Source organism: Sturnira hondurensis, unplaced genomic scaffold (assembly GCF_014824575.4).
Source record: "Sturnira hondurensis isolate 20B ecotype Veracruz unplaced genomic scaffold, ASM1482457v3 Scaffold0019008, whole genome shotgun sequence".
NCBI classification, from domain to species: Eukaryota; Metazoa; Chordata; class Mammalia; order Chiroptera; family Phyllostomidae; genus Sturnira; species Sturnira hondurensis.
This window is the reverse complement of record NW_028091639.1, coordinates 136402-161606: the sequence shown is the minus strand read 5'-3', so window position 1 is coordinate 161606 and position 25205 is coordinate 136402. Positions and strand designations below refer to the sequence as shown.

Here is a 25205-nt window from a genome sequence, read left to right as displayed (position 1 = left end):
TGGGTTAGTCTGGCCAGCACTGGGGTCCACAGGGCACTGGGCACTGACTGGGCCTGTGTCCCATGTGCACCTAGGCCACCTTATGGTCCTGCCCAGCCTGTAGCTGCATGGTGATGTGCTCCAAGCTCCGAAAGGGCCAGGCCTTCAGAGACCACCCACCCACTTGGTACAAGTGTTTCCGATGGCTCCAAGCAGATTAACAGTTGAAAGCCATGGGCTTGGGGCCTGCCCCTGTAGTGGGATGCACCTCACACACAGTCTTCATATTCATGAGGTCCCCAGCACACATCATGTCTGGCTGAATCAGTGATGGGTGTCCATAGAGCAGCTGGCACAGGATCAACGGAATCAGAGGCACCTGCACCTCCTGCAGGTGGTCTGAGGAGTCACCTGTCAGAAAGCAGAACAGGTTCAGGGACAGGGCCTCCCAGCCCTGTTCCCCAAGACATGCCCAGCCCCAGCCCCTGCCCATTGTGCTCCACCAGTGGCTTTTCTCACTCCTGCCCTCCCACGGCTCCCTTCCTTGCACCAGGACTCAAGACTTTGGTCAATGACATGGGACTGGAAATGCCACATGGAATTTTGTAAGAGAAATGTAAGAGCCCATCCCTTTCCCGTTGCTGTAGCTTGAGTGCAAACAGCTCCATCGGGTCTGTCCCTGGGTGACTGTGGGGCTGACAGTATGTGCACAAGAAAGGAACCCTCAAGTTTTGTGGGTTGTCACCCCTGTATCCCCTCTATGCTGAGGGATACAGTAATTGGTCCCAGGAACCATGGGCTTCCCTGACCACTGTGTGAGGGGGTCCTAACGCCCCAGCCTGACAGGAAGGAGCAGCTCTCACAGGCTTGGGACCCTATGACTGGGGGGTCAAGGGGGCTGATGCATGTGTACCCTGAGGGGAAGAGACAGCAAATGGAATGTCAGCAATGTCTGTAGTGGCTGCTGACTGTGCTGGTGAGGTAGTCAATTAACATCAAGGAACGAGACAGGCCCTGGCTGGTGCACACAGGAATGCAGAGCAGCAGAGTCCACAGACTTGGGGTGCAGGGTTGGGAGAGGCCACCCAGGGAAGGGCAGTTAGGAAACTAGTTTGAAACTACCCAGCCAGCTACCAATGTTCCTGAGGCCTTCCATGATGCCACTGAGAACGCTGGGGTCAGGGGTGGGAGGGGCAGCAAAGCCTCCAAGAGCACCCCTCCTGCCAGGAGCACTTTCTGGGCTGGGACATGCAAGGGGCACAGGCAGCTGGAATCCACAAGATGGAGAGATGTCAGGAGGAGGGTGCTCCAGAGAGAAACAGCCCTGGGGGCATGTACTCCAGGACCCTGGTGGACCATGGAGCCCCATGCACAGAGGGCACACTTCCCATGGCAATAGCAGACGGTGGCCAGGGGACTGCACAGTGCCCGGGGGTCTGTCAGGGTAGGAGGCTGACTTCCAATGAGTCAAGAGTGAAGAGTCTTACAGGGAGAAAGTGTTGAGGTGGGGGAAACATCCTGTTGTGCTCACATGGACGCTGAGGCCACACAGACAGGGGCAGACAGAGGGCCACAGTGATGCATGCAGAACACACTGCTCCACCTGTGGCAGGGCACAGAGGCAGACATGAGGCATGGATGTGGATGGGAAGAAGCTGGCTATCATTTCCATGAGTTCTTTAATGCTGGCAGCGTGCCAGCTCAGGAAATGGGAAACCAGGGGAGAGAGGTTTGTGCACAGGGTAGGTTTTCCCTGGGTCTCCACTGGGAGCTCATGAGAAATATATGGGGCAGGGCAAGGACCAGAGAGAGGGTTCCTTGGTGCAGGTGTTCAGGAGACAGCCAGCTGTCACTGGAGGACCCAGAAAACACAGCTTGCTTCTCTTCTTGCACACAGAGCCTTCCACCAGAGGGGACATCATTATACTCTTGCCCCCAGGGCCTGGGCAGGTGCACCCCTCTGGAGAAAGGGCAGAAACCAGGTCTATGTTCCTGAAAAGCTTCTGGACTCAAGAACTACAGCAGTGACACCAGAGGTCAGCCTGCTCTCCCCTGCTGCCACAGGCACAGGGCTCTGCAGCCAGGGTGGCATGACATTTACTCACCTAGTGACACACTATCAAAGGGGAAAGTAGGCAGTTCCATACTAACAGCTGGAGACTTTGATACCCTTCACCCCAGTGATGGAAAGAACAAGCAGACAGAAGGCAAGGAAGGAGGCAGAGACCTAAACAACACAGCTAACTGGCCTGTACTACAGACACATGCAGAGCACTCCACCCAAGGGCAACAGTGCTTACGTTATCTCATGAGCATGGGGGTATTTCCCAGGCAGATTGTCTGTTAGGCCACAAGTTAAGTCTCTATAGATTTTAAAAGATAGATAGGATAAAAGCTTAGTAACATTGGGTTTGGCAGTGATCTCATTATGACATCAAAGGCACAGGCAACAAAAGATGACTAGACAAATTGGACTTCATGAAAAATTTTAAATGTATGTGAGAAGACACTATTTACTAGGTATAAAGGCAACCCCCACATAATGGCAGAAAATGTTTGCAAATAATATCTGATCAGGGGTTAATATCCAGAATATATGAAGAACTATTCAACAGTAAAACAACCAACCTGATTCAAAAATGGGCAAAGTCTGCTAGAGTGGCAAACCTTTCTAATGTCATGGCACACATAAACTAATTAATTAAATCATGCAACAGGAAAAATATATACTCTTTGCCAATCTGACAAAAACCAAAGGTATAATTTTGATTTATTCACACTGAATGGCTAATGCTGTATTGGATGGTGTCGTGTTTTTATCTGACAATCTAAGGGAAAAGAGGTCAGTGCCCCTGACTAAACAGTCAGCTACTGCATGTTTTAAACATTCTAGACAGCAAACGATGCCTGAGTCCAGTGTTCCAGCCTGGCTGTCACAGGCTGCCCATGACCATGGGGGCTAGGTGCAGGCCCACTACTGTGCACACCAGGTTTTACAGTTCACTGTCATACAGTGTTAGTGTGGCCATGCATATGTGCCACAGAAATTGGTGCCTTGAAATCGGAGGTGTCCATAAAAATAACAAGAATGTGGCACTGGTTTTGGGACCTGAGAAACAGATAAATGTTCCCATAGTATAATCTTTCTAGATTCTTTCATTTTTCTAAATGAAAAGAAAATGGATAAAAAATGTTGGGTGGACTGTGTTCTAAAGTTGCCAATGGCAATTTGGAAAATAGAAAACATATTTACTGAACTGAAGAAACTTCAGAAGATGACTCCAGGCAGAATTATGAAAGTCTAGAGGTTGCTTCTGGCTGAGTATAAGGTACTACAAAAAAGATGAACTCAGAATAGAACACACCAATTCTCAAGCACAGGCTAAAGGGTATAAAATAAAGAAGGGGTCAGCAAACCTCCTGGAAGGGACCATGAGGCTTTGTAGGCCAGACCACCTCTGTAATGGGTATTAAACTCTACCACTGGAGCAGGGCACAGCCAGACAGCACTCACATGAATGAGCATGCTTGTATTCAAATGCAAATGTACTTATGGACATGGAACGTTGGAGTTTATACAATTTTCATATTTCATGAAATATTCTTCTTCTTATGGTTTTATATGGGCTATGTGCCAAGATTGCCAGCAACACAGAAAGCCATGGGCATGGCTGGGCCCACAGGTTGCATCCTCTGGGTTGGAAATGAAACTGCTTTGGTCTCAGTCAAGGGCTTGGCTGTCAGAACTTTTGTTGAAAACTTGAAAAATTAAGATTTTGCCTAGTAGATGTTCCATGCTGGAAAAAAGGACTCTAGAAATCCTAAGTAGGCCATCCCACAGCACACTCATGTACCCAGAGAGGCTGGGTGCAGATCTCAAAAAGAATGAGGGTGTGATTTGGGCAGCTCAGGAAGTCACTGAAGACTTGTTACAGTGTTGCCTATTTGGACTAAAAGGTATGAGATGTTCAAAATGTCAAGAGGTTTCTGGGCCCCAAAGAAAGGCTGAGAAAGATGTTCAATGTGGCATTTTTCAAGGCTCTTTTAAGAAGTAGCAAAGAAGTGTTAGATGTCTTTACATCTAACATAAAAGGTGGCAAACACAAGGCCCGTGGGCCAAATCTGGCCCTCCACCTTGTTTTATCTGGCCCATCACTTTGTTTCTACCTGGCAGCAGAACTGAGCTCTCACTTAACTGTTAAGGAGTAATTACATTTACACAGTCCTAAAATTACATTTAGCCCTTTGAAGGCAACCATGAGACTGATGTGGCCCCCCGTGAAAACGAGTTTGACACCCCTGGCTTAGAGCCAAGAGCCTCGGAAAACAGTCATTTGAAATCTTGGCAGGTTTAGTGTAGAAACTGGAGAGCTGAGTCTAAAATTCATACAGAAATGCAAAGGACCTTGAGTGCTGTGTGGCCCTGAAGAAGAGAGGCATGTGGATGACATGTCTCATCAGACTCATGGTACAGGTGCGTCCCACGGAGGCCCCCGAGGAAGAGTGGGAAGCTCCGAGTATCCCCCACACGTGGTCACACAGTGTTTGACAAAGGTGCTAATACTATTCAGTGGGGAAAGGAGGGCTTCTAGGTGAATGGTGCTGGAGCAAGTGGGTATTGATGTGGAAAAAAGTAGTTCTTAATCTTTCACACCATGTGCCAAAAATTAACTGTGATTGATCCTATAGATAAATGTAAAAATTTAATTCAGAATGCTTCTAGAATAAATGAAAAGACTTATCTTCATGGGCCTACAAGAGCCAGATCATCATGAACATGACACAAAAGGTCCTACATATAAAGGGAAAAAACATAATAAATTGAAGTGTCAAAAAACCTTTTTCCAAAAAGAAGATATATTAAATTTAGAAAGCAAGCCATAGTCTAGCAGAGAATATCTGTGTATGTAGCAAAGTACATGTATCCAGAATATATAAAGAACCACTGCAAATAATAAAACCTGAAGAAGCTGTCACTACACAATAATTAGTACAGCTACAGTGAAAAAGACTGACGCTGTCAGACTGGGCAATGATGTGGGCCAGTCAGAGGTCTCATACACTGGCACTGGGAATGTACAATACACAGTCAGTTTAGAAAGTTTGGATTTTCTAATAAAGTTAAATTTACTCCCACTCTGTAGCCAACACATTCTACTTCCAAGTATATGCCCAAGATACACAAGTGTGTGTTCACCAAAAGACTTGCACCATAATATCTGTTGCTGATTTACTCGTATTCCCTAAACACTAGAGACAACCCAGATATCCACGTACAGGAATATGGAGAGAAGAAATTTGACCATGTTCATAAAATGGAATACGAGGTGACAGAAAAACAAGATAAACTACCCTATGAATACCTTGGGTGAATCCCAAATACAGTAGGGGAGAGAAGGAAGGCGGACACAAAGGAACCCATGCTGTGTGATTTCAAAAACATGAAGCTTAAGATGAACCGCATCTAAGAATCCACGGCCAAATCCAAAGATTTACCCCATGTGTATTCTAAGAGTTTTGTGGTTTTAACTCATATTTATGTTGTTGATCCACTTAAAATTTTATATATGGTGTGAGCGAAGGGTGAGCTTCATTCTTGTGCGTGTGGAAGTGCAGCTGTCTTACCACCACTTGCTGAACAAGCTGTTCTGCTCCCACTGAGTGAACTAGGAACGGCTGTCAGAAACCAACTGGCCATAGATGTGTTGGTTTATTTCTGGACCCCCATTCGATCCCATTGGTCTGTGTGTCTGTCCTCATGCCAGCACCACACTGTTCTCATTGTTGGAGCTTCGTAGTAAAACTTGAAATCAGGAAGTGTGAGAATTCTAATTTTGGTCTTCTCTTTCAATGCTGTTTTGGCTATTCAGGGCCCCTCCCAACTGCATAAGATTTTGAGGATCAGCTTTCCCATTTCTATAAAATTTTGGAGTTTTCATAGAGATTGCATTAAATATCACTTAAAGCAACCTCTATGAAATGCAATCTCAATCACTTTGGGTAGTGTTGATGTCTTAACAACATTAAGTCATCCAGTCCAGGAATATGAGCTGCCTTTAAACTTATTTAGGTCTTTTAAAATTCTTCTCAGCAATGTTTTGTGGTTTTGGAATACAAGTTGTTCACCTCCTTGGATAAGCTGATTCATATGTAACTTTTCTTTTGGATGATATGGTGTTGTTTTCTTACTGTACTCTTTCATTGTTCATTGTTCAGGTATTTAGAAACACAACTTACTTTTGTGCCCTGTGACTTTGCTAAATATATTACTGTCTGTAGTTTTTTTTTTTTTTGAGGATTCACTGTGATTTTCTATATACAGGATCCTATCATCTGTGGAGAGATAAATCTATTTCTTCATGCCAGTTTGGAAACCTTTTATTTCTTCTTATTGTCTAATGTACATAGAGCCTGGTACAATATGGAATACCAGTGAAGCCACTCAACTTTTGGTCAAGATGGTGGAGAAGGTAAATGCTATGCTCACTTCCTACCATGATCGCAACAAAATTACAACTAAATAATAGAAAAAAACACCCCATGAGAACTACCTGAGGACTAGCTGAATAGAAACCCTACAGTTGAGGATATCAGCAAGAAGCCATGCTGGGAGTGGTAGGAGGGGTGGATATATGATGTGGGCTGCCCCACTCCTACGTGTGGTAGTTGAGAATAGGGAGGGATATCTCAGCTATGGAGGTCCCGACTCAGGACCAAACACTGCAGCCCCACCCTGGGCTCCCCAGTCCAGAGTATCAGTGCCAGGAAGAGGAGTCGCCACAACAACTGACTGAAAATCAGTGGGGATTTAGTCCAGAGGAGATGGAGGGCTGCTGGAAACCCAGGTGTCCTCTTCAAGGACCTGTGCACAGACTCACTAGCTCACAAAAACTCACCTCGGGCTCCAGCAAAGGAATTGCAGATCAAAAGACAACAGAGAAATGCAGGGAGAAACTGAATTGTGTAGCTTCAGGGTAAGGGCTGGAACGGAAGCTGCCATTGGTTTTGTGAAGATCCTCTTCCTACACAGCCTGCTGGTGCAAGCAGCTATCAAATCTGAATCTTCATTAGCCTGACTGTTCCCCCTGCTCTGCTGACTTCTCAAGACTCCCCCCGACCCAGCTCATGTACCACCCAAGCCTCTTTTAGTAGCTGTTCCTCACAGGCAACCAACCTCAGCCCAGGCTGCAGACATTTTTATAAATTCTCAAAGGTCCATAGGCCCTAGGCTGGTGATACCTGATCTCTGAGTGCCCTGTGTCTCTTGTTGAGCAGCCCCAAGACTCGCAATGGTAACAGCCAGCCTCTGTTCACAGCATAGCTTCTCCCTCATGCCTTTAGGCCTGTGCAAGCAGCTAAAAACTGCAAATCACTTCACATCTCCTACCAGGTACCCATGTGCTGGGTACAGGCAGTGGCTGAACTTGGACTGCTCTAGAACCCCTCCCAAGAGGCCCCAGAACCAACACACCCAGTAGCCAGGTTCAGACCACAACAGAGCATCATGTGATTAACTCTATAAGCAGCACACCCACATGGTGGTCTTGGCAGGCACTAGAGTTTCACTGGAATAAATTTTGCCCCAGCTTAGCAGCTAGTCCACCGTGGTCATGGCAACCACTTTGTACAACCACTTTGCCAAAACTGGGAGATGTAGAAAATTTACCTAATATATAGAAACAAATAGAGAAGCAGCCAAAATGAGGGGACTAAAAAATGTCGCAAATGAAAGAAAACTCTAGAAAAGAACTAAATAAAATGGAGGCAAGCAATCTACCAGATACAGAGTTCAAAATACTGGTTATGAGAATGCTCAGTGAACACAAGGGAAGAGAGATGAACTTAGTAAGTGAGGGAACTTCAGTGAAGCAATAGCAAACAAAAGGACACAGAAACATGAAAAAGAACCAGTTAGAAATGAAGAATAGAGTGACAGAAATTAAGACTATATTAGATAAAATAAACAGCAGATTATATACAGTAGAAGATCAAACCAGTAATTTAAAATACGAAGTAGTGCAAAACACCCAATCAGAGCAGCAAAAAGAAAAAATAACAAAATGATATCTTAAGGGAACTCTGAGACAACATCAAGTGTAACAACATTCCCATCCTAAAGGTACTACATGGAGAAGAGAGAGAAGAAGGGATAAAGAACCTATTTGAATAAATAATGACTGAAAAACACCCTAAACCTGGTGAAGGAAGTAAATACACAAGTCCAGGAAGTGTAGAGAGTCCCAAACAAAATAAATCCAAAGAGGTCCAGACCAAGACACATCACAATGAAAATGCCAGAGGTTAAAGACAGAATCTTAATAGCAGCAAGTAAAGCAATTGGTTACATATAAGGGAACCAATCTACTTGTTGGCTCCCAGAAATCTGCTGATTTCTTAACAAAAACTTTTCAGGCCAGAAGGGACTGGTGTAAAATATTCCGTGATGAAAAGCAAGGACTACAACCAAGACTGCTCTCCCTAACAAGGCTGTCATTTAGAAGTAAAGGAGAGATAAAGAGCTTCCTGGACAAGAACAAGTTAAAGGAGTTCATCACCCCCGAACCAGTATTAGAAGAAATATTAACAGGACACCTTTAAGAAGAAGGAAAAGAAAGATCATAAATATGACTAATGCAATAGCAATGACTACATACGTATCAATAATCACTTTAAATGTAAATGGGTTAAATACTCTAATCAAGACACAAGGTGGCTGAATGGTTAAGAGAATAAGACCAAAAAAATGCTGCCTACAAGAGACCCACTTCAGACTGAAAGACACATGCAGACTGAAAGTAATGGAGAAAGATATTTATGCAAATAGAAATTTTTAAAAAGCTGGAGTGGTAATACTTATATCACACAAAATAGACTTTAAAACAAAGGCTTTAACAAGAGATAAAGAAAGACATTTCATAATGATAAAGAGATCAATCCAACAAGAAATATAGCCCTTGTAAACATTTACACACCCAATGGAGGAACACCTAAATATATAAAGTAAATATTGACTGACATAAAACAGAGATTTACAGTTAATACTGTAATAGTAGGGGACTTTAACACCACATTGACATCAATGGATAGATCATCGAGACAAAAAAATCAAAAAGTCAACAGTAGCCTTTTGTGACACATAAACCAGATGAATTTAATTAGTACTTTTAGGACATTTAACCCATAAGCAACAAAATATACATTGTTTTCGAGTGTACGTGGAACATTTACCAGGATAGAGTACATGTTATGTTACAAAACAAGTCTAAACAAATTTAAGAAGACTGAAATCATATCAAGCATCCTCTCTGATCATAATAGTATGGAAGTAGAAGTCAATTACAAGAAGAAAAATGAGCCTTGGCTGGTGTGGTTCAGTAGACTGAGTGCTGGCCTGCAAACCAAGGTGTCACTGGTTCTATTCCCAGTCAGGGCACACAACTGAGTTGTGGGCTGGGTCCCCAGTAAGGGGTGCACAAGAGGCAACCACACATTGATGTTTTTCTCCCTCTTTCTCCTTCCCTACCCCATCTCTAAAAATAAAAATAAATAAAATCTTTTAAAATTTTTTTTAAAAGAAGAAAAATGAAAAACACACAAACACATGGAGGCTAATCAGCATGGTACTGAACAATGAATGTGTTAACAATGAGATCAAGAAGGAAATCAAAAGATACTTTGAGACAAATGAAAATGAGAACATAAAACCAGGTAAATACGGCCTATTCAATAAATGGTATTGGGAAAACTGAACATAACAAGCAAAACAATGAAACTAGGCCACCTTCTTAACACCATATACAAGAATAAACTCAAAATGGATTAAAGACTTAAATGTAAGAACTGAAACTATAAAACTCCTTGAAGGAAATATAAGCAGTAAACTCTTTGACAATCTTAGTAATATTGTTTTTGATTTCCTGGGAAAGGAAGCAAGAGAAATAAACCAATGGGATTACACCAAACTAAAAAGGTTTTGCACAGCACAGGAAACTACCAACAAAGTGAAAAATGGAAGACAATATTCACCAATGGTACATCTGTTAGGGGTTAATATGCAAAATATGTAAAGAACTCAGATGACTTAATGCCAAAATCCCTAAACAATTTGATTACAAAATGGGCAGAGGACCTGAATTGATATTTCTCCATAGAGGACATACAGATAGATGGCCAACAGAAATATGAAAATAAGCTCAAAATCAATAATCGTCAGAGAGATGCAAATTAACCCCACAATGAGATACCATCTCACATCTGGCAAAATGTCTGTCATCAACAAATCAACAAATAACAAGTGTTGGAGAGGATGTGGAGAAAGGGGAACCCGGGTGCACTGTTAGTGGGATCGCAGACTGATGCAGCCACTGTCAATAATGGTATGGAGGTTCATGAAAACAATTAAAAATGGAACTACCATATGACCTACTAATTTCACTTCTGGATATTTATCCAAAGAAATCTGAAACACTAATTTGAAAAGATATATACACCCCTATGTTTATTGCAACTTATTCACAATAACCAAAATATGGAAGCAACCTAAGTGCCCATCAATGGATGACTGGGTAAAGAAGAAGTGTTACCTATATACAATGAAATATTACTCAGCCATAAAAAGAATGAAATATTACCATTTGTGACAACACGGATGGACCTAGAGGGTATTATTCTAAGTGAAATAAGTTAACCAGAGAAAGACAAATACCATATGATTTAACTTATATGTGGAATCTAAAAAACAAAATAAACAAACACAACAGACTCATGGATACAGAGAACAAATTCATGGTTGCCAGATGGGGGATGGGTTAGGGGACTGGATGCAAAAGATCAAGGAATTGAGAAGTACAAATTGGTAGTTACAGAATAGTCAGGAGGATGTAAAGTACAGCTTAGGGAATATAGTCAATAGTATTGTAATAACTATGTTGGGGCCAGATGGGTACTAGACTATCTGTGAGATCACCTCAAGTTGTAAATGTCTAACCACTATGCTGTAAACATGAAACTAATATAACATTGAATGCCAACTGTCATTGAAAAGTAAAATTTAAAAATAATACACTGTAATAATTTTTGATTCTGATTTTTTTCCTGAAAGCTTTGATTCATTTTGTTTTAGTAGTTTGTTAGGAATTAATCTGCAGAATCTCCCCTGTGGTTTGCAGCTGCTGATGTCTGTGCTCAGTTTTCTTAATTTGTTTTTTAACTTTATTTTTATACTATTTTTTTTACTATTTGTTATAGTACAATACTATTAGTTATACTACTGTTATAGTATACTATACTGTACTATTTGTCATTAATATACTATTTGTTTACACTATTAACAGATGTCCCCATTTCTCCTTTGCTCCTCTGTCCTCATTCTCCTTTCCCTCCAGCCATCACCACACTGTTGTGCATGTCCATGGGTCACCCATGTATGATCTTTGGCTAATCTCTTCACCTTCTTTTATCCAGTCTCTCCACTCCCCTCCCCTCCAACAGCTATCAGCCTGTTCCATGTGTTCAGGTCTCTTTCTATTTTGTCTATTTTGGTTTATTTTGTTCATTAGATTCCACATATAAGTGAGATCATATGATATTTATCTTTCATGTTTTAAATTATTATATTTATTTTTCATTCTGGCTCCCTGAGGGTTACCCTATTCTTAATAGTTCCTTGGTTACCCAATAATATGGGCAGAAATTGTGCTTGAACACCTAAACTGCTAAGGCTTCTGCCTGCCAGCGCAACATGCATGGGGGCTGGTGAGCACATTTCGAGTCTATATGTTTCCCACATCTGCTTCAGCTTTTATTTCCACTTGGCCCACTCTGTCTTCCATATGTGTACATATAGTTCCCCAGTCATAGCTAGGATGAATGGAAGGTTCATCCAAGCCTTCTATAGCTCTCTTATTTCCAGTGTCCCCATAAAATTTGTTAGAGACATTGTTAACCCCACGTAGAACCACAACCTCAGACAAACAGTGCTATGTTTTCCTCACTCATTTCTTACAGAGTTTGATATTTGAACTTACAGTACCAAGTGCGGGTTTTAGCATCCTCTCCAAATCAAGTTCTCTCCCTCAGGTGGAGAGGCTGACTGTCTTCCCAGCCAGCCCAACCACAGTCAATCCAACAGTTTGACAGAACAAGGGATAGGGAGTCAGGGTGGTGAAGCCTTAGTGAAGAGGTCAAGACTTCTGCCATTTCTGACCAAAGTTCTACCAGTTTTTCATAAATAGCATTTTTCTAATTTTCTTTGCTTTTGATTGATCTTTGGAGCCCTAAAACATTTTTTAAACTATTCTGTCACATTTTATACTTATTTATTTGGCAAAGGATTTGCTGACATCTTCACTTCACCAGAGCCAGAAGCCCCAGCTACAGATTTTTAAAAAATATTTTATCTGTCCAGCAAAGCTATCATTTAGAATAGAAGGGCAGATAAAGTGCTTCCCAGATAAGGTCAAGTTAAAGGAGTGCATCATCACCAAGCCCTTATTTTATGAAATGTTAAAGGGACTTATTTAAGAAAGAGAAGAAGATAAAAAACTATGAACATTAAAATGACAACAAATTTACAACTATCAACAACTGAACCTAAAAAATAAAAACAAAAATTAAGGAAACAACTAGAACAGAAGCAGAATCACAGAAATGGAGATGACATGGAGTGTTACAAGTGGAAAGGGGGAGGAGAGAATCAGGGGAAAAGGTACAGGGAGTAAGAAGCATAACCAGTAGGCATAAAATAGACAGGGGGAAGTTAAGAATACTATAGGAAATGGAAAAGCAAGGAACTTGTATGTACAACCCATGGACATGAATTAAGCGGGAGGGGATGCTGAAGGATGGGTGGGTGCAGGGGGGAGGAAGATAAAGTGGAGAAAAAAACTGGGACAAATGTAATAGCATGGTCGATAAAAGATAGTTAAAAAATAAAAGAGAAAAAAAGCAGTTATACAGATAAGCAGCTGACTTCCCACAAGAAACAATGAAAGCTGGAGGCAGTAGAAGACAGAGTCCAAGTGCTGGAAGAAAAAAAAAACTGTTCAGAGAAGAATTTTATAGTCAACAAAACTACCCTTCTAGAAAGCAAAATAAAGACATTCCCAGATAAATCAAAACTGAGAAAACATTAACACATTATGTTTTATGAAATAGTAAAAGTCCTCCATGCTGAAATGAAATGACATAAGATGCTAAGTGTAATCCATAGGAAAAATGAAGAGTACTAGAAATAATTTTATTGATGGGTTTTTTCTCATCTCTTAATTTATTTAAAAACTAAATTTTATGAAGCTATAGTTATAATTGTTCTTTTGAGTTTTGATTACATGTATATACAGCATATATAACAATATTAGCACAAAGAGAGAATGGAACTATATTGAAACAACGCTCCTATATTTTACCAAAATTAAGATAGTATTAATCTGAGTAGATTGTGATAACCTAAGTAATCCCTAGAGCAACCACTCAGAAAATATCCTTTAAAATGTAATTTAAAAATAAAGAGAATTTACATGATATGCTAAGAAACATTTGCTTATTAACACAAAGGAAAACAGGAAAGAAAAAAGTAGAGGATAAAAAATACATGAGATATATAGAAAACATTTAGGAAAATGACATTTATGAATCCAACCATATTAATTACATAAATATAAATGAACTAACATTTCAGTCATAAGATGGATGGAATGAAAAGACAGCTGGAATGAAAAAGGAGACCCATCAAGATACTGTGTGCAAAAGACACATATCAGATTAAGATACATACAGATATAAATTAAAAGGGTGGAAAAGGACATACCATGCAGACAGTAACTGTAAGAGTGCCAATTAGATACTGTGGATAGACCAGTATCAAAGAAAACAGACATTAAAAAAAGTGATATTGTTAGGGACAAAAGCAGACATTCCATAAAGATAAAAGAGCCAAAACAACATAAGACATAATTATGAATGTATATACACCCAGTCAGAGCCTGAATATGCATGAACCAAACCTGACAGAATTGAAAAGAAATAGACAATTCACCAATCATAGCTGTAGATTTCAATACTCCCCTTTAAGTGATGTGGAAAATTGATAAGAATATAGAAGACTTGAAAACATTATCAGCTAACATAACCTGGGATTTATTAAGAAATTCTATACCAATGACAGCAAGACACATTTTTTCAAACACACATGAAACATTCTCCAGGATAGATTATATAGTAGGCCATACATAAAACATACCTCAATATGTTAAAAAAGTGTGAAATCATACCTAGTATATTCTCTGAGCACACTTAAAGTTGAAATTCACGATAGAAATATATTTGACAATTCACTAAATACTTAAGAATTAAATAACACACTTTAAAGAGGAAATCAGAAAGGGAATAAGACAATATCTTCAACTGAATGAATGCAAAAACCACAACATACCAAAACTTGTGGAATATATTCAGAGCTGTGCTTAGAGTATAATTTGTATCTTTAAATGCTGAATTGAAAGAAGAAGGTACCAAAAAACTCTAAGCTCCCAGCTTAGGGAAGTAGAAAAAAAGCAACTATCTCAATGCAATTAAAAAAAAAGAAATAATAAATATAAAAATGGGAATTAATGAAATATAAAACCTAAACTGGAAAATCAATAAGCAAAAGTTAGTTCTTTGAAAATAACTAACTTTAATAAACTGTTAGTTACCATGATGGGGAGGGTGTGACACTAATTACCAAAACCAGGAGAAAGAGGAGACGTTACTACTGACTCTTCAGAAATTGAAAGGTGTTGTGGACCTCTCTGCCTGGTTCTAGGAATTGTAACTGTACCCCTTGTGGCTAAGGAGGAGTCAGTGACCTTTGGAATTTGAGCCACAGGAGACAAAGCTTGTTGCTGGTAGCAAATGCTGTCTCTGTTTCCTCCCTGCCCCCAAAACATGGTCGGAAGTCCTTGACAAGTAAGACCCCTCAGAGAAGGGGAAACCTAGGCCAGACAGGACCACTTGGGAGGCCTTCATGGAAGGACTCTGGGGGGCTGCACCAAAGAGCAATGGACTCTAGCCCCCGCCCCGGCTTTGAGATAGCCTGAGTCCCCATGTCCCCTGGGAGAAGCGCTTCTGGGTTCTAATCCCCTTAAGCTTGAATACCTGATGGGGAAAGGTGCAGCTCCTTGCCTTGCTAGAGCGTGTCCTGGGGGAAATCTGGCATCACAAAGACTTCCTGATAAACCTGTGAAATCTGCTCTGTTAAGAGTGCTTTCATTCATATGTTAAGCGTTCGAGCAGGAAACTAACACTCTCTGCCTGACAGACTCTGACTCAGACTATCTACTGTTTGATCCTTGCCACCCTGTATTCCTGTGTTTTACAACCCAATAAAAGCCCCTGGAGGGAGGGGCTCGAGGCCTCTTTTTCCCCCGGAGAAACTGGCCACTCCTGGCCTTTGTTTCCCCTGAGAAACTGGCCACCTCTCCTCCTCAAGCAGATCACATCTTGTCTTGTTTACTTTCATACATTGTGGTTGGGGGGGGACATGCAGGAAAAGATAAGGGGACAGTGACTTAAGAGATAAGGGGACAGTCACCTACAAAGGAGTTCCCATCAGACTGTCAGCTGATTTCTCAAAAGAGACCTTACAGAAAGGATTATAAAAAAATATTATGAACAACTGTGTGCCATTAAATTTGACATACTATTCTTACTCAAGAAGAAGTGGAAATTTGAATCGACTTGTATAAGAACAAGAAATTAATAAATACTGGAGCAATAAGTAGATATATACTCTTCCACAAAGGAAAGCCTAGGTGCAGATGGCTTCACTAGTTAATTTTATCAAATATTTAAGGAAGAAACAATACTATACTACAAAATCCAGTATTACCCTGGTGCCAAAGACAGACAAAATCATATTGGGACCCACCCTGCCTGGTTTCAGGAGCTGTAACCCCTGCATGGCTAAGGCTGAGTGAGTGACCTTTGGACCATAAACCACTAAGGAGACAAAGCTTATCTCCCTGGCAGGGGCATCGCTTGTGCTCTTTTTACTTCATCCATAACTGACCCCCAGTGCTTGATCAGTTAGCCAATGATGGATAAGATTCCCCAAGGGGAGAATGACCTAAGACAGGCACGATCATGTGGAGGCCCCAGGGAAAGACTTGGGGGGCTATGGAGAAAGGGGGTGATGGGCCCTCACCCCTCAGCTTCAATGAACCCTGAGTCCTCATTTCTCCTAATTCCTTGGCTGTCTTGCCTCCTCTGCCTGACTTAAGCCTGAAACAATGACAGAAGGCGGTACAGCCCTGTGCTGGAAAGAGTGGGCTCCCTGGGCGATCAGGCCTGAGAAAGGATATGTAAAATCCTGTGAAGCCTGCTTTGCTAAGAATGCTCTTAGTTAAATGACAAAGGTCCAAGCAGGAAATGAGTTTGTTTCCCAAAATTTTGTAGCCTTTTAGCTGACAGACCCTGACTCAGAAGAAGCTCTAATAGTTCTTTCTATACTATCTACTGTTTGATCCTTACTGCCTGACAATGATTAATGAGCTGTACCTCTATTCCCACGCAAATTAAACCCAATAAAAGCCTGTCTAGCCTATCAATGTGCTCTCCCCTTGAGAGAGTGGCCAGGCCGTTCTGAGGCACTCCCTCCTTGATGGAGTAGCCGTATGGTCCCTTTTCCTCCACAGGACTGTCCCTGTGAATTTGCCTCATGTCTCATCCATAACGCTGAGGACACTACAGGCTGGTGCCTGTGTCAGACCAGAAGGAAGAAAGAAACAACCAAACAAACAAAAGAATGAAGAAACAAGAATTCAAAAAAATGAGGAGAGGCTTAGGAACCTTCAGGGCATCTTTAAATGTTCCAATATCCGAATTATAGGGGTACCAGGAGGGAAGAGGAAGAGCAACAAGTGAAAAACTTATTTGAACAAATAATAAAAGAGAACTTCCCCAATCTGGCAAAGGAAATAGACTTCCAGGAAGTCCAGAAAACTCAGAGAGTCCCAAAGAAGGTGGACCCAAGGAGGAACACACCAAGAGGTATATACCAAAGAGGAACATCATAATTACATTAACCAAGATTAAAATGAAAGAGAGAATTCTAGAAGCAGCAAGAGATAGGGGGACAGTCACCTAAAAAAGAGTTCCCATCAGACTGTCAGCTGATTTCTCAAAAGAGACCTTACAGGCAAGAAGGAGCTGGAAGGAAGTATTCCAAGTCATGAAAGGCAAGGACCTACATCCAAGATTGCTCTATCCAGCAAAGCTTTTATTTAGAATGGAAGGGCAGATAAAGTGCTTCTCAGATAAGGTCAAATTCAAGGAGTTCATCATCACCAAGCCCTTAATATATGAAATGTTAAAAGGACTTAGATAATCTAAGAAATAGAATATCAAAAATATGAACATTAAAATGACAACAAACAACTATCAACAACTAAACCTAAAAACTCCAAAACCAAAACCAAAAACTAAGCAAACAACTAGAACAGGAGCAGATTCACAGAAATAGAGATCACATGAGGGGTTATCAGTGGGGAGTGGGTAGGGGGAGAGTGGGGCAAATGATACAAGGAATAAGAGGCATAAATGGTAGGTACAAAATAGACAGGGGGAGGTTAAGAATATATAGGAAGTGAAGAAACCAAAGAACTTACATGCACAACCCATGGACATAAACTAAGGTGGGGGAATGATGGTGGGAGGCTGGGTACAGAGCAGAGGGGAATAAAGGGGAGAAAAATATAGGACAACTGTAATAGCATAATCAATAAATATACTCAAATTAAAAAAAGAAAACAAATGGCAAAATGGTACTTCTTCCCATAAGTAATTACTCTAAATGAAATGGGTTAAACTCTTCAATCAAAACCCAGCAATTGGCAGAATTGAAGTATCCCTCAACAAATGAGTGGATAAACAAAACATGGTGTATCTGTATTATGAAAAATTTAGCCATTAAAAGGATACATGCTTCAACCTCACTGAAGTCTGAAAACATTATGCCAATTAAAATAAGCCAGAGACAATATGACAATTTTGATTCGACTTAGATAAAATATCTAGAACAGGCAAATTCATACCAATGTAAAGAGGAATAATGGGGCCAGGGGAAAGAGGAATGTTATTGCCTAATGACTATACAGTTTCTGTCTGAATGATGAAAACATTTTAGAGACAGGTGATGATGGTTGTCCAAGATTACAAATGTAATTAATGCCACTGAGTTATACACTTGAAATGGTTAAAATGGCAAAATATGTATCTATATCCAGATCAAAATCTAACCCCCACAATAAAAAGTCTCAGCTTTTTAAAACAAATAGAAAAGTTGACCATGGATAGCTGAGCCTTCTTTTCAACAGATTTGTAAGAAATAAACCTTCATCTTGATCAAGCCAGTGTACTTGGGTTTCTTTGTTATAACAGTTTAGCCTTTACCCTAACTAGAATGATCAGAAAATGACAAGAAATACTAACAACTGAATAATAAAGAATACAAATAGTAAATTCATCAAACTGGAGTCCCAAATGGCCAATAAATACATGAAAAGATGCCAAAATGTTCTAGTAACTATGGGCCTACAAATTAAAATCATTTTACATACATCAAATTGTCAAATTTAACAATATACTAACACCAAGGGTTTACAGTGTTAATGGGAATACTCATACCTGTTATACCAGTTTATGGGATTATAAACTGGTGATACAAGTTAATAATACAAATTAGTGGACACTGAATAACATTTTAAAATTTAGTAAGTTCATGTATGCCAGTTTTGTACAATCTAAATATTCTACTCCTAAATATGTAATCTATGCAGAAATATCCCTCAGAACTTTGGAGGTAACAAAGGAATGTCAGGGTGTGTTTGCAAATGCATGATGGTATGTTTGAGTTGTGACAATGACTGGAATTTGATGGTGGGGACCTGGGGTACTAGATGATCTAAAAACCCAGAAATGTCCCACTCAGCTGTTAATTATCCTGTCTATTGTCTGCCCCTAGGGAGTCACTGCGTTAAAGATACCTTCACAGATGGAAATAAGGAGAAGCATTTATTGAAGTTCACTGTAGCATAATGTATAATGGCAAAAAAGAAATCAACACAACCTTCCTCAATAATGGTAGATAAATCCTAATGTATTCACACAGTGAACCATTCAGATAGCATTTAAAAAGCATTGATTAGAACTGCATATATTAATCTCAGAAACATAACTCTAAGAGGAAAAAGCATAATATGACTTAAATAACTTTATATGCAAAACAATATTTTAATGGGTCATTTCATTTTTAATTTTACTGATTGCACTATTATACTTGTCCCAATTTTTCCCCTTTGCCTCTTCCACCCAGCACCCCCCACTCCCTCAGGCAATCCCCACACCATTGTTTATGTCCATGGGTCATCTCTATAAATTCTGTGGCTACTCCATCTCCTGTACTGTACTTTACATGCCCATGGCTATTCTGTAACTACCTATTTGTACTTCTTAATCCCCTCACCTCCTCACCCATGCCACTACACACCCCCTCCCATCTGGCAACCATACAAATGCTTTCTGTGTCCATTATTCTCTCTCTGATATTCTTTACTGAGTTTGATTTTTACATTCAGTTGCTGATAGGTATATATTTATTGCCATTTTATTGTTCATAGCTTTGATATTCTTAAGTCCCTTTAACATTTCATATAATAGTGGTTTGGTGTTGATGAAACCCTTTATCTTTTCTTGTCTGGGAAGCTCTTTATTTTCCCTTCAATTCTAAATGATAGCTTTTCTGGGTAGACAATCTTGGCTGTAGGTCCCTACTTTTCATGACTTTGAATATTTCTTGCCACTCCCTTCTAGCCTGCAAAGTTTCTTTTGAGAAATCAGCCAGCAATCTATGGGAACTCCTTTGTAGGTAACTAACTTCTTTTCTCTTGCTGCTTTTAAGATTCTCTCTTTATCTCTAACCTTTGGCATTTTAATTATGATGTGTCTTGGTGTGTTCCTCTTTGTATCTATCTTGTTTGGGACTCTCTGTGCTTCCTAGACTTACACGTCTATTTCTTTTACAAAATTAAGGTAGTTTTCTTTCACTAATTTGTCAAATAGATTTCCAATTTCTTGCTCTTTCTCTTCTCCTTCTGGCACCCCTTTGATGTGAATGTTGGACCTCTTGAAGTTGTCCCAGAGGCTGTTTATGCTATTCTTGGGGGGTTTGGATTCTGTTTTCTTCTTGTTGTTCTGATCGGTTGTTTTTTGCTTCATTATGTTCCAAATCATTGATTCTCAGCTTCATCCACTCTACTGTTGTTTCCCTCTAAATTGTTCTATTTCAATGAGTGTATCCTTTGTTTTTGACTGGATCTTTTTATGGTTGTTGAAATCCTAAGCTCCTTGAACATCCTTATAAGCAGTGTTTTGAACTCTGCATCTGATAGACTGCTTGTCTCCATTTTGTTTAGTTCTTTTTCTGGAGTTTTGATCTGTTCTTTCATTTGAGCCATGTTTCTTCCTCTTTTCATTTTGGTAGCCTCCCTGTGCTTTACTTCCATGTATTGGGTAGAGCTGCTATGACTCCATCTCGGTAGCGTGGCCTGATGTAGTAGGTGTCCTGTGTGATTCAGTGGCACAGCCTCCCTTATCACCCAAGGTGGGTATTCGAGGTGCACCCTCCATGTTGGCTGAATACACCCTCTTTCTGAGCTTGAATTGCTGTTGGCAGGTCAATGGGATGAATTTAACAACGCCAGTCAGCTGCAAGGAGTGGCCGTGAACACTGACCACCAATCTCTGCCCTCTGTGGAGGATCAGCTGTGCAGGGGCAGAGTGGTGGTATTCCAACATGGTCTGTAGCTGTCCACTGGGTACACAGGCTCTGAGGTTTCCCAGGTGGCACTGGCCAAGGTCAGCCCCTCCTGTGTTCTGCCCAGGGCCACCCTGAAAGTGCTATAAAGCAATCTGTGATGGCAGCTACTTGTGCTGGGGTTGGAAATTCCCAGGTGAAGCCAAGCTGTTAATCTAGGCTGGCAGCTGCTAGTGCCAGGCCTGGGGCCACTAAGCAGTTTTCAGTTTTCTCACTGAAACTGGCTGTTGCTTCTTTGATAGGGTTTAGGAAAGATGTGCACAATGAGCCAAGACCAGCCATTCATATGGAAAAGTCAGAATTAAGAGTTTGGGTGGGTCCATAAATTGGATGGGATGGATTCTCAGGGGATCACCAGGGCAGGGCAAACAGTGTTAGCTAGATTGATGGAATCTCATATATGGCATCTGCCTGCCGGCTCTGTATGGGGGGAGGGCTCAGAAAAGGGGCAGTGGACTCTGCCTGCCTTTCTGTCTGGGAGAAAGCTATCCTCCAGCTCCTGCCTTGCCGCCAGATACTTCTGTTCCTCCCTGTATTCCACTGGTGCATTTCAAGCTGCTCTCCCAGTACAGAGTGAATGAGTCAGAGTAAGTCCGTGTGTGGGTTCAGGAGGAATTGCTTGGGACTCTGTAAGTTTCTTCCACTTACTCAATCCCTGCTGGTTTTGTAGCCAGAACTCATGGGGACTTATCTTCCTGGCACTGGAACACTGGGCTGGCGGGTCTGGGACTCCTTGCTCCCAAGATATCCCTCCTGAATTTTTAGCCACCACCCATGGACATGGGACAGCTGTTCCGTATCTCCACCCCTCCTGCCAGTCTGAATGGATGTGGTTTCCTAAATTCCACAGTTGTGATGATTTCATTCAGCTTGATTTTGACAGTTCTGAGTGATTGTTGTTCTATGTTTTAGTTGTAGTTTTGATGTGGTTGTATGAGGCAGCAAGCCATGTTTTACCTATGCTGCCATCTTTACCAGAGTTAGTGGGTCATTTCTAAGACAAAGTGTGTGAAAGCATGCATGGGAATATTAAATACAATATTCAAGATGTTGGCTAATTTGTAGGAGGAATAAAGCAGAAAAAATTTTGGGAGTGTCAAGAGACTGTTCAAATACATCTATAATATGTTAAATGAACAAAGGAGTCCTTGAGCTGGGACGATTGTTAATCTTATTCATTCATAGAACAAGCACAAAAGATTGAAGGTACATCACTCAAACTTTCAATTCAAAAAACTAGAAAAGGATGGCTCAGCAAACTCAGAGTTTAATGTAGAAAAATGAAGAAAAGGCCAGCTGAGTGAACAGCAAGGCAACCAATCCATGAAATACCACCCACCACTGTGACTTCAACACAAATAAAACCTCTGGCAGGCAGTGTTTGAAAGACAATGGAATAGATAAATTTTGACAGAAAAAAAGAAAGAGAGGAAAAACAAGAGGAGAATATATGAATTACATTATTATATAATACCATTATATTAAAAACCTGGACTGAAATGGATAACTTTCTAAAACGATGTAATTAATAAAAATTGGCCTAAGAATAAAATTTTAAATGGAATAAACCAGTAACAATAATAGAAATTAAACATAGTCGTAATAATTTATACCCACAAGAAGTACCAGGGTCACAGTGGTTTATGGGTAAATCATATACCTTTAAGGAGCAGCTGATTTCCATGTCACAGGAACTACTCCAGAGCAGAAAACTCATTGTGCAAAGTCAGATGTCAAAAAAGTCTAGGTCAGCTGTCAAAAATCTAGATCTATCTTGCTTACCATTATAAGTAGGAAATCTCTAAATATAAAGTTTAAATTGTTCTCTACTAAAAAGAACAATTTAAACTTATTTAGAATGATAGAGTATATCATATAATAAGTATATCATATAAGTGGAATCATACAGTATATGACTTTTTATGACTGGCTTATTGAACTTAACACAATGTCCTCAAGGTTCATCCATATTAGAATTTCTCTCCTTTTGTAGGCTAAATAATATTCCATTGTATGTGTATGCCATATTTTGGTGATCCATTGCTGGTCAGTGGGCACTTGGTTTCCTATTGTGAATAGTGCTGCTATGAGCATGATTGTGCAGTTAACTGCTTCAAGACCCTGCTTTCAAATATTTTAGGTATATGCCCAGAAGTGGAACTGCTGGGTCAAGTGATGATTCTATTTTTAATTTTTTATGAACTTCCATACTGTTTTCCACAGCAGCTATGCAATTTGTCCCTCATTTCTGGCATTCTGTCTTACGTTGTGTTTAGTTGATTTTTTTTTTTTTTGCAGTGAAGTGTTTGAATTCCCTTAAATTATCCTTTTGTGTATATTTTGGAGCTATTTTTTGTGGTTACCATGGGGATTACACTTACCATCCTAATTGTAATTTATAGCAGCTTACCTTCAATAACATTTTCTAAAGTTAAGTAAACAAGATTTTAAACTTTCTTATCCTGGAATGAGATACCAATCTAAAATCTCTGGACCAAACCACAAACTTAATAGTAAACCATTAGAAATGTTCCCATTAAAATGAAATAAAATAAAAAGAGACCTAATATAATTTCTACTAGAGTTGCCAACCAATGCAATAAGAAAAAGAAATGAAATAAAATATAGGAAAGGAAGTGATGAAACAATCTTGCTGGAAGAAAAACATGATTTAAAAATATTTAGAACAATCAAATAATCAATTCACAAGCTATTAAAAATTAGTTCTATAAGGTGGCTGGAAAGAAGGTCAATGTGCAAAAGTCAATAGCTATAACTGATTAGCAAATGCAATTTAAAAGAACCTTTCCAGGTCCAACCATGCTGTCACAAAGGGTAAAATTTTCTTCTTTACAGCTGAGCACTATACCATTGTGTAAATGTCCCATAGTTGTTTTATCCACTCATCTACTGATGGACACTTGGGCTGCTTCCATATCTTGGCGATTATAAATAACACTACAGTGAACACAGGGGTGCTTATGTTCTTTTGAATTAGTGTTCTGGTTTCTTTGGATAAATTCCCAGGAGTGGAATCACTGGGTCGCAAGGCAGTTCCGTTTTTAGTTTTGGAGGTGTCTCCATACTGCTTTCCACAGTGGCTGTACCAATCCGCATTCCCACCAATAGTGCACAAGAGTTCCCCTTTCTCCACATCCTCACCAGCACTTGTTTGTTCATTGATGACAAGCAAAATAGAGAGAACCATAGAGAGCAGGCTGACAGCTTTGGCAGGGGGATTTAAGGGGTGAAGATATGGAGCAAAAAGGAAGAAGGACTCATGGACATGGACAACAAATAGTGTGGTGATTGCAGAGGGGGAGGAGAATATAAGGGGGGTAAATGGTAATGAGAAAAATACAATTAAAATTATAAATACATAAATATTTAAAAAAACAAAAAATAAAAGAATCTTTTACTTAGATATAAAAATTCTAAAGTACCCAGGTACAAACCTAGAAAGAAAAATAAGGCTTTTATGCAGAAAAGGAGAATAACTAATAGTGCTTTTTAATAGGCTGAAAAGGTTACTTCTAAGTTAAGTTTATAATCTTAAGAAACTTTACTGTGAAACTAGTGGTTTTGATATACTAAATATTTCCACACTCAAAGCATAAGGAACTACTTCTCTGTGTACAACAAAGCCAGCCAGGGATAAAATAAAACTCCATAGTGGCAGAAAAAAATAGTGATTAATAGGTCGGAATTCCAGTCCCCAGGTGCCTGCGACCCTATCAATGACAGAACACTTTCTTTCCTGTAGTGCCATAGAAGAGGTACGGATGGTGCACTTTGTTCTCTTACCTTTTTGAGAGATGAGTCCCCATCCTGTAGCCCAGCAGGTAAGGTTCTGAAGGCTCATGTCTGGGGTGGCAACGCAGATGGGGAGTACAGCATCAGAAAACACAATGCGGGTTTTCAGCTGCACCAGAGCAACATCGCCTCCGATAGGGTGGTGTGCTTCATATGTGTCATGCAGGATCACCTTATTCACCTCAAACCACTGGGTGTGACTGCCTGCGACCATGAGGTCCACAAGGCCCACGTACATATCATAGGCTTCTGTATCCCTGTTCCTGTGGGGACAGAGAACAAAGGCACTGTAGCTAAAGCACCTTGAACCTAGGGAGGCGCCACCATTAGCTCACAGACACAGTCTGAAGGCCTGGAGCTCTGGAGGCAGGCAGCCTGGTGTCCCAGCTCTCAGCCAGGATGGGGAAAAGCAATCCCTTGCAGGACAGTGGGGACTTGGTTGTCTGAAGAGTTGCCCCCAAGGAAGTCCTGACCTGGGCCCATGGAGGGTGGGGGAAAACATCAGGACCTACTGGTCACCAGCAGCCCAGGATGGTGAGCTTGTCAGGTGTACAGAGAACTG

The 25205-nt window shown here is 40.5% G+C and overlaps 1 protein-coding gene across 1 annotated transcript in view; it reads right to left on the bottom strand.

The window, feature by feature from the left end:
- PRSS38 (serine protease 38) overlaps window positions 1–25205 on the bottom strand; it is a 33333-nt gene that overhangs the window by 694 nt on the left and 7434 nt on the right. Inside the window, exons 4-5 of the mRNA XM_037070881.1 lie at window positions 24635–24906; window positions 248–390 (exon numbers count right to left, since the gene is read on the bottom strand). Of these exons, the coding sequence (XP_036926776.1) occupies window positions 248–390; window positions 24635–24906 (415 nt within the window). The remainder of the gene's footprint in view (window positions 1–247; window positions 391–24634; window positions 24907–25205) is intronic.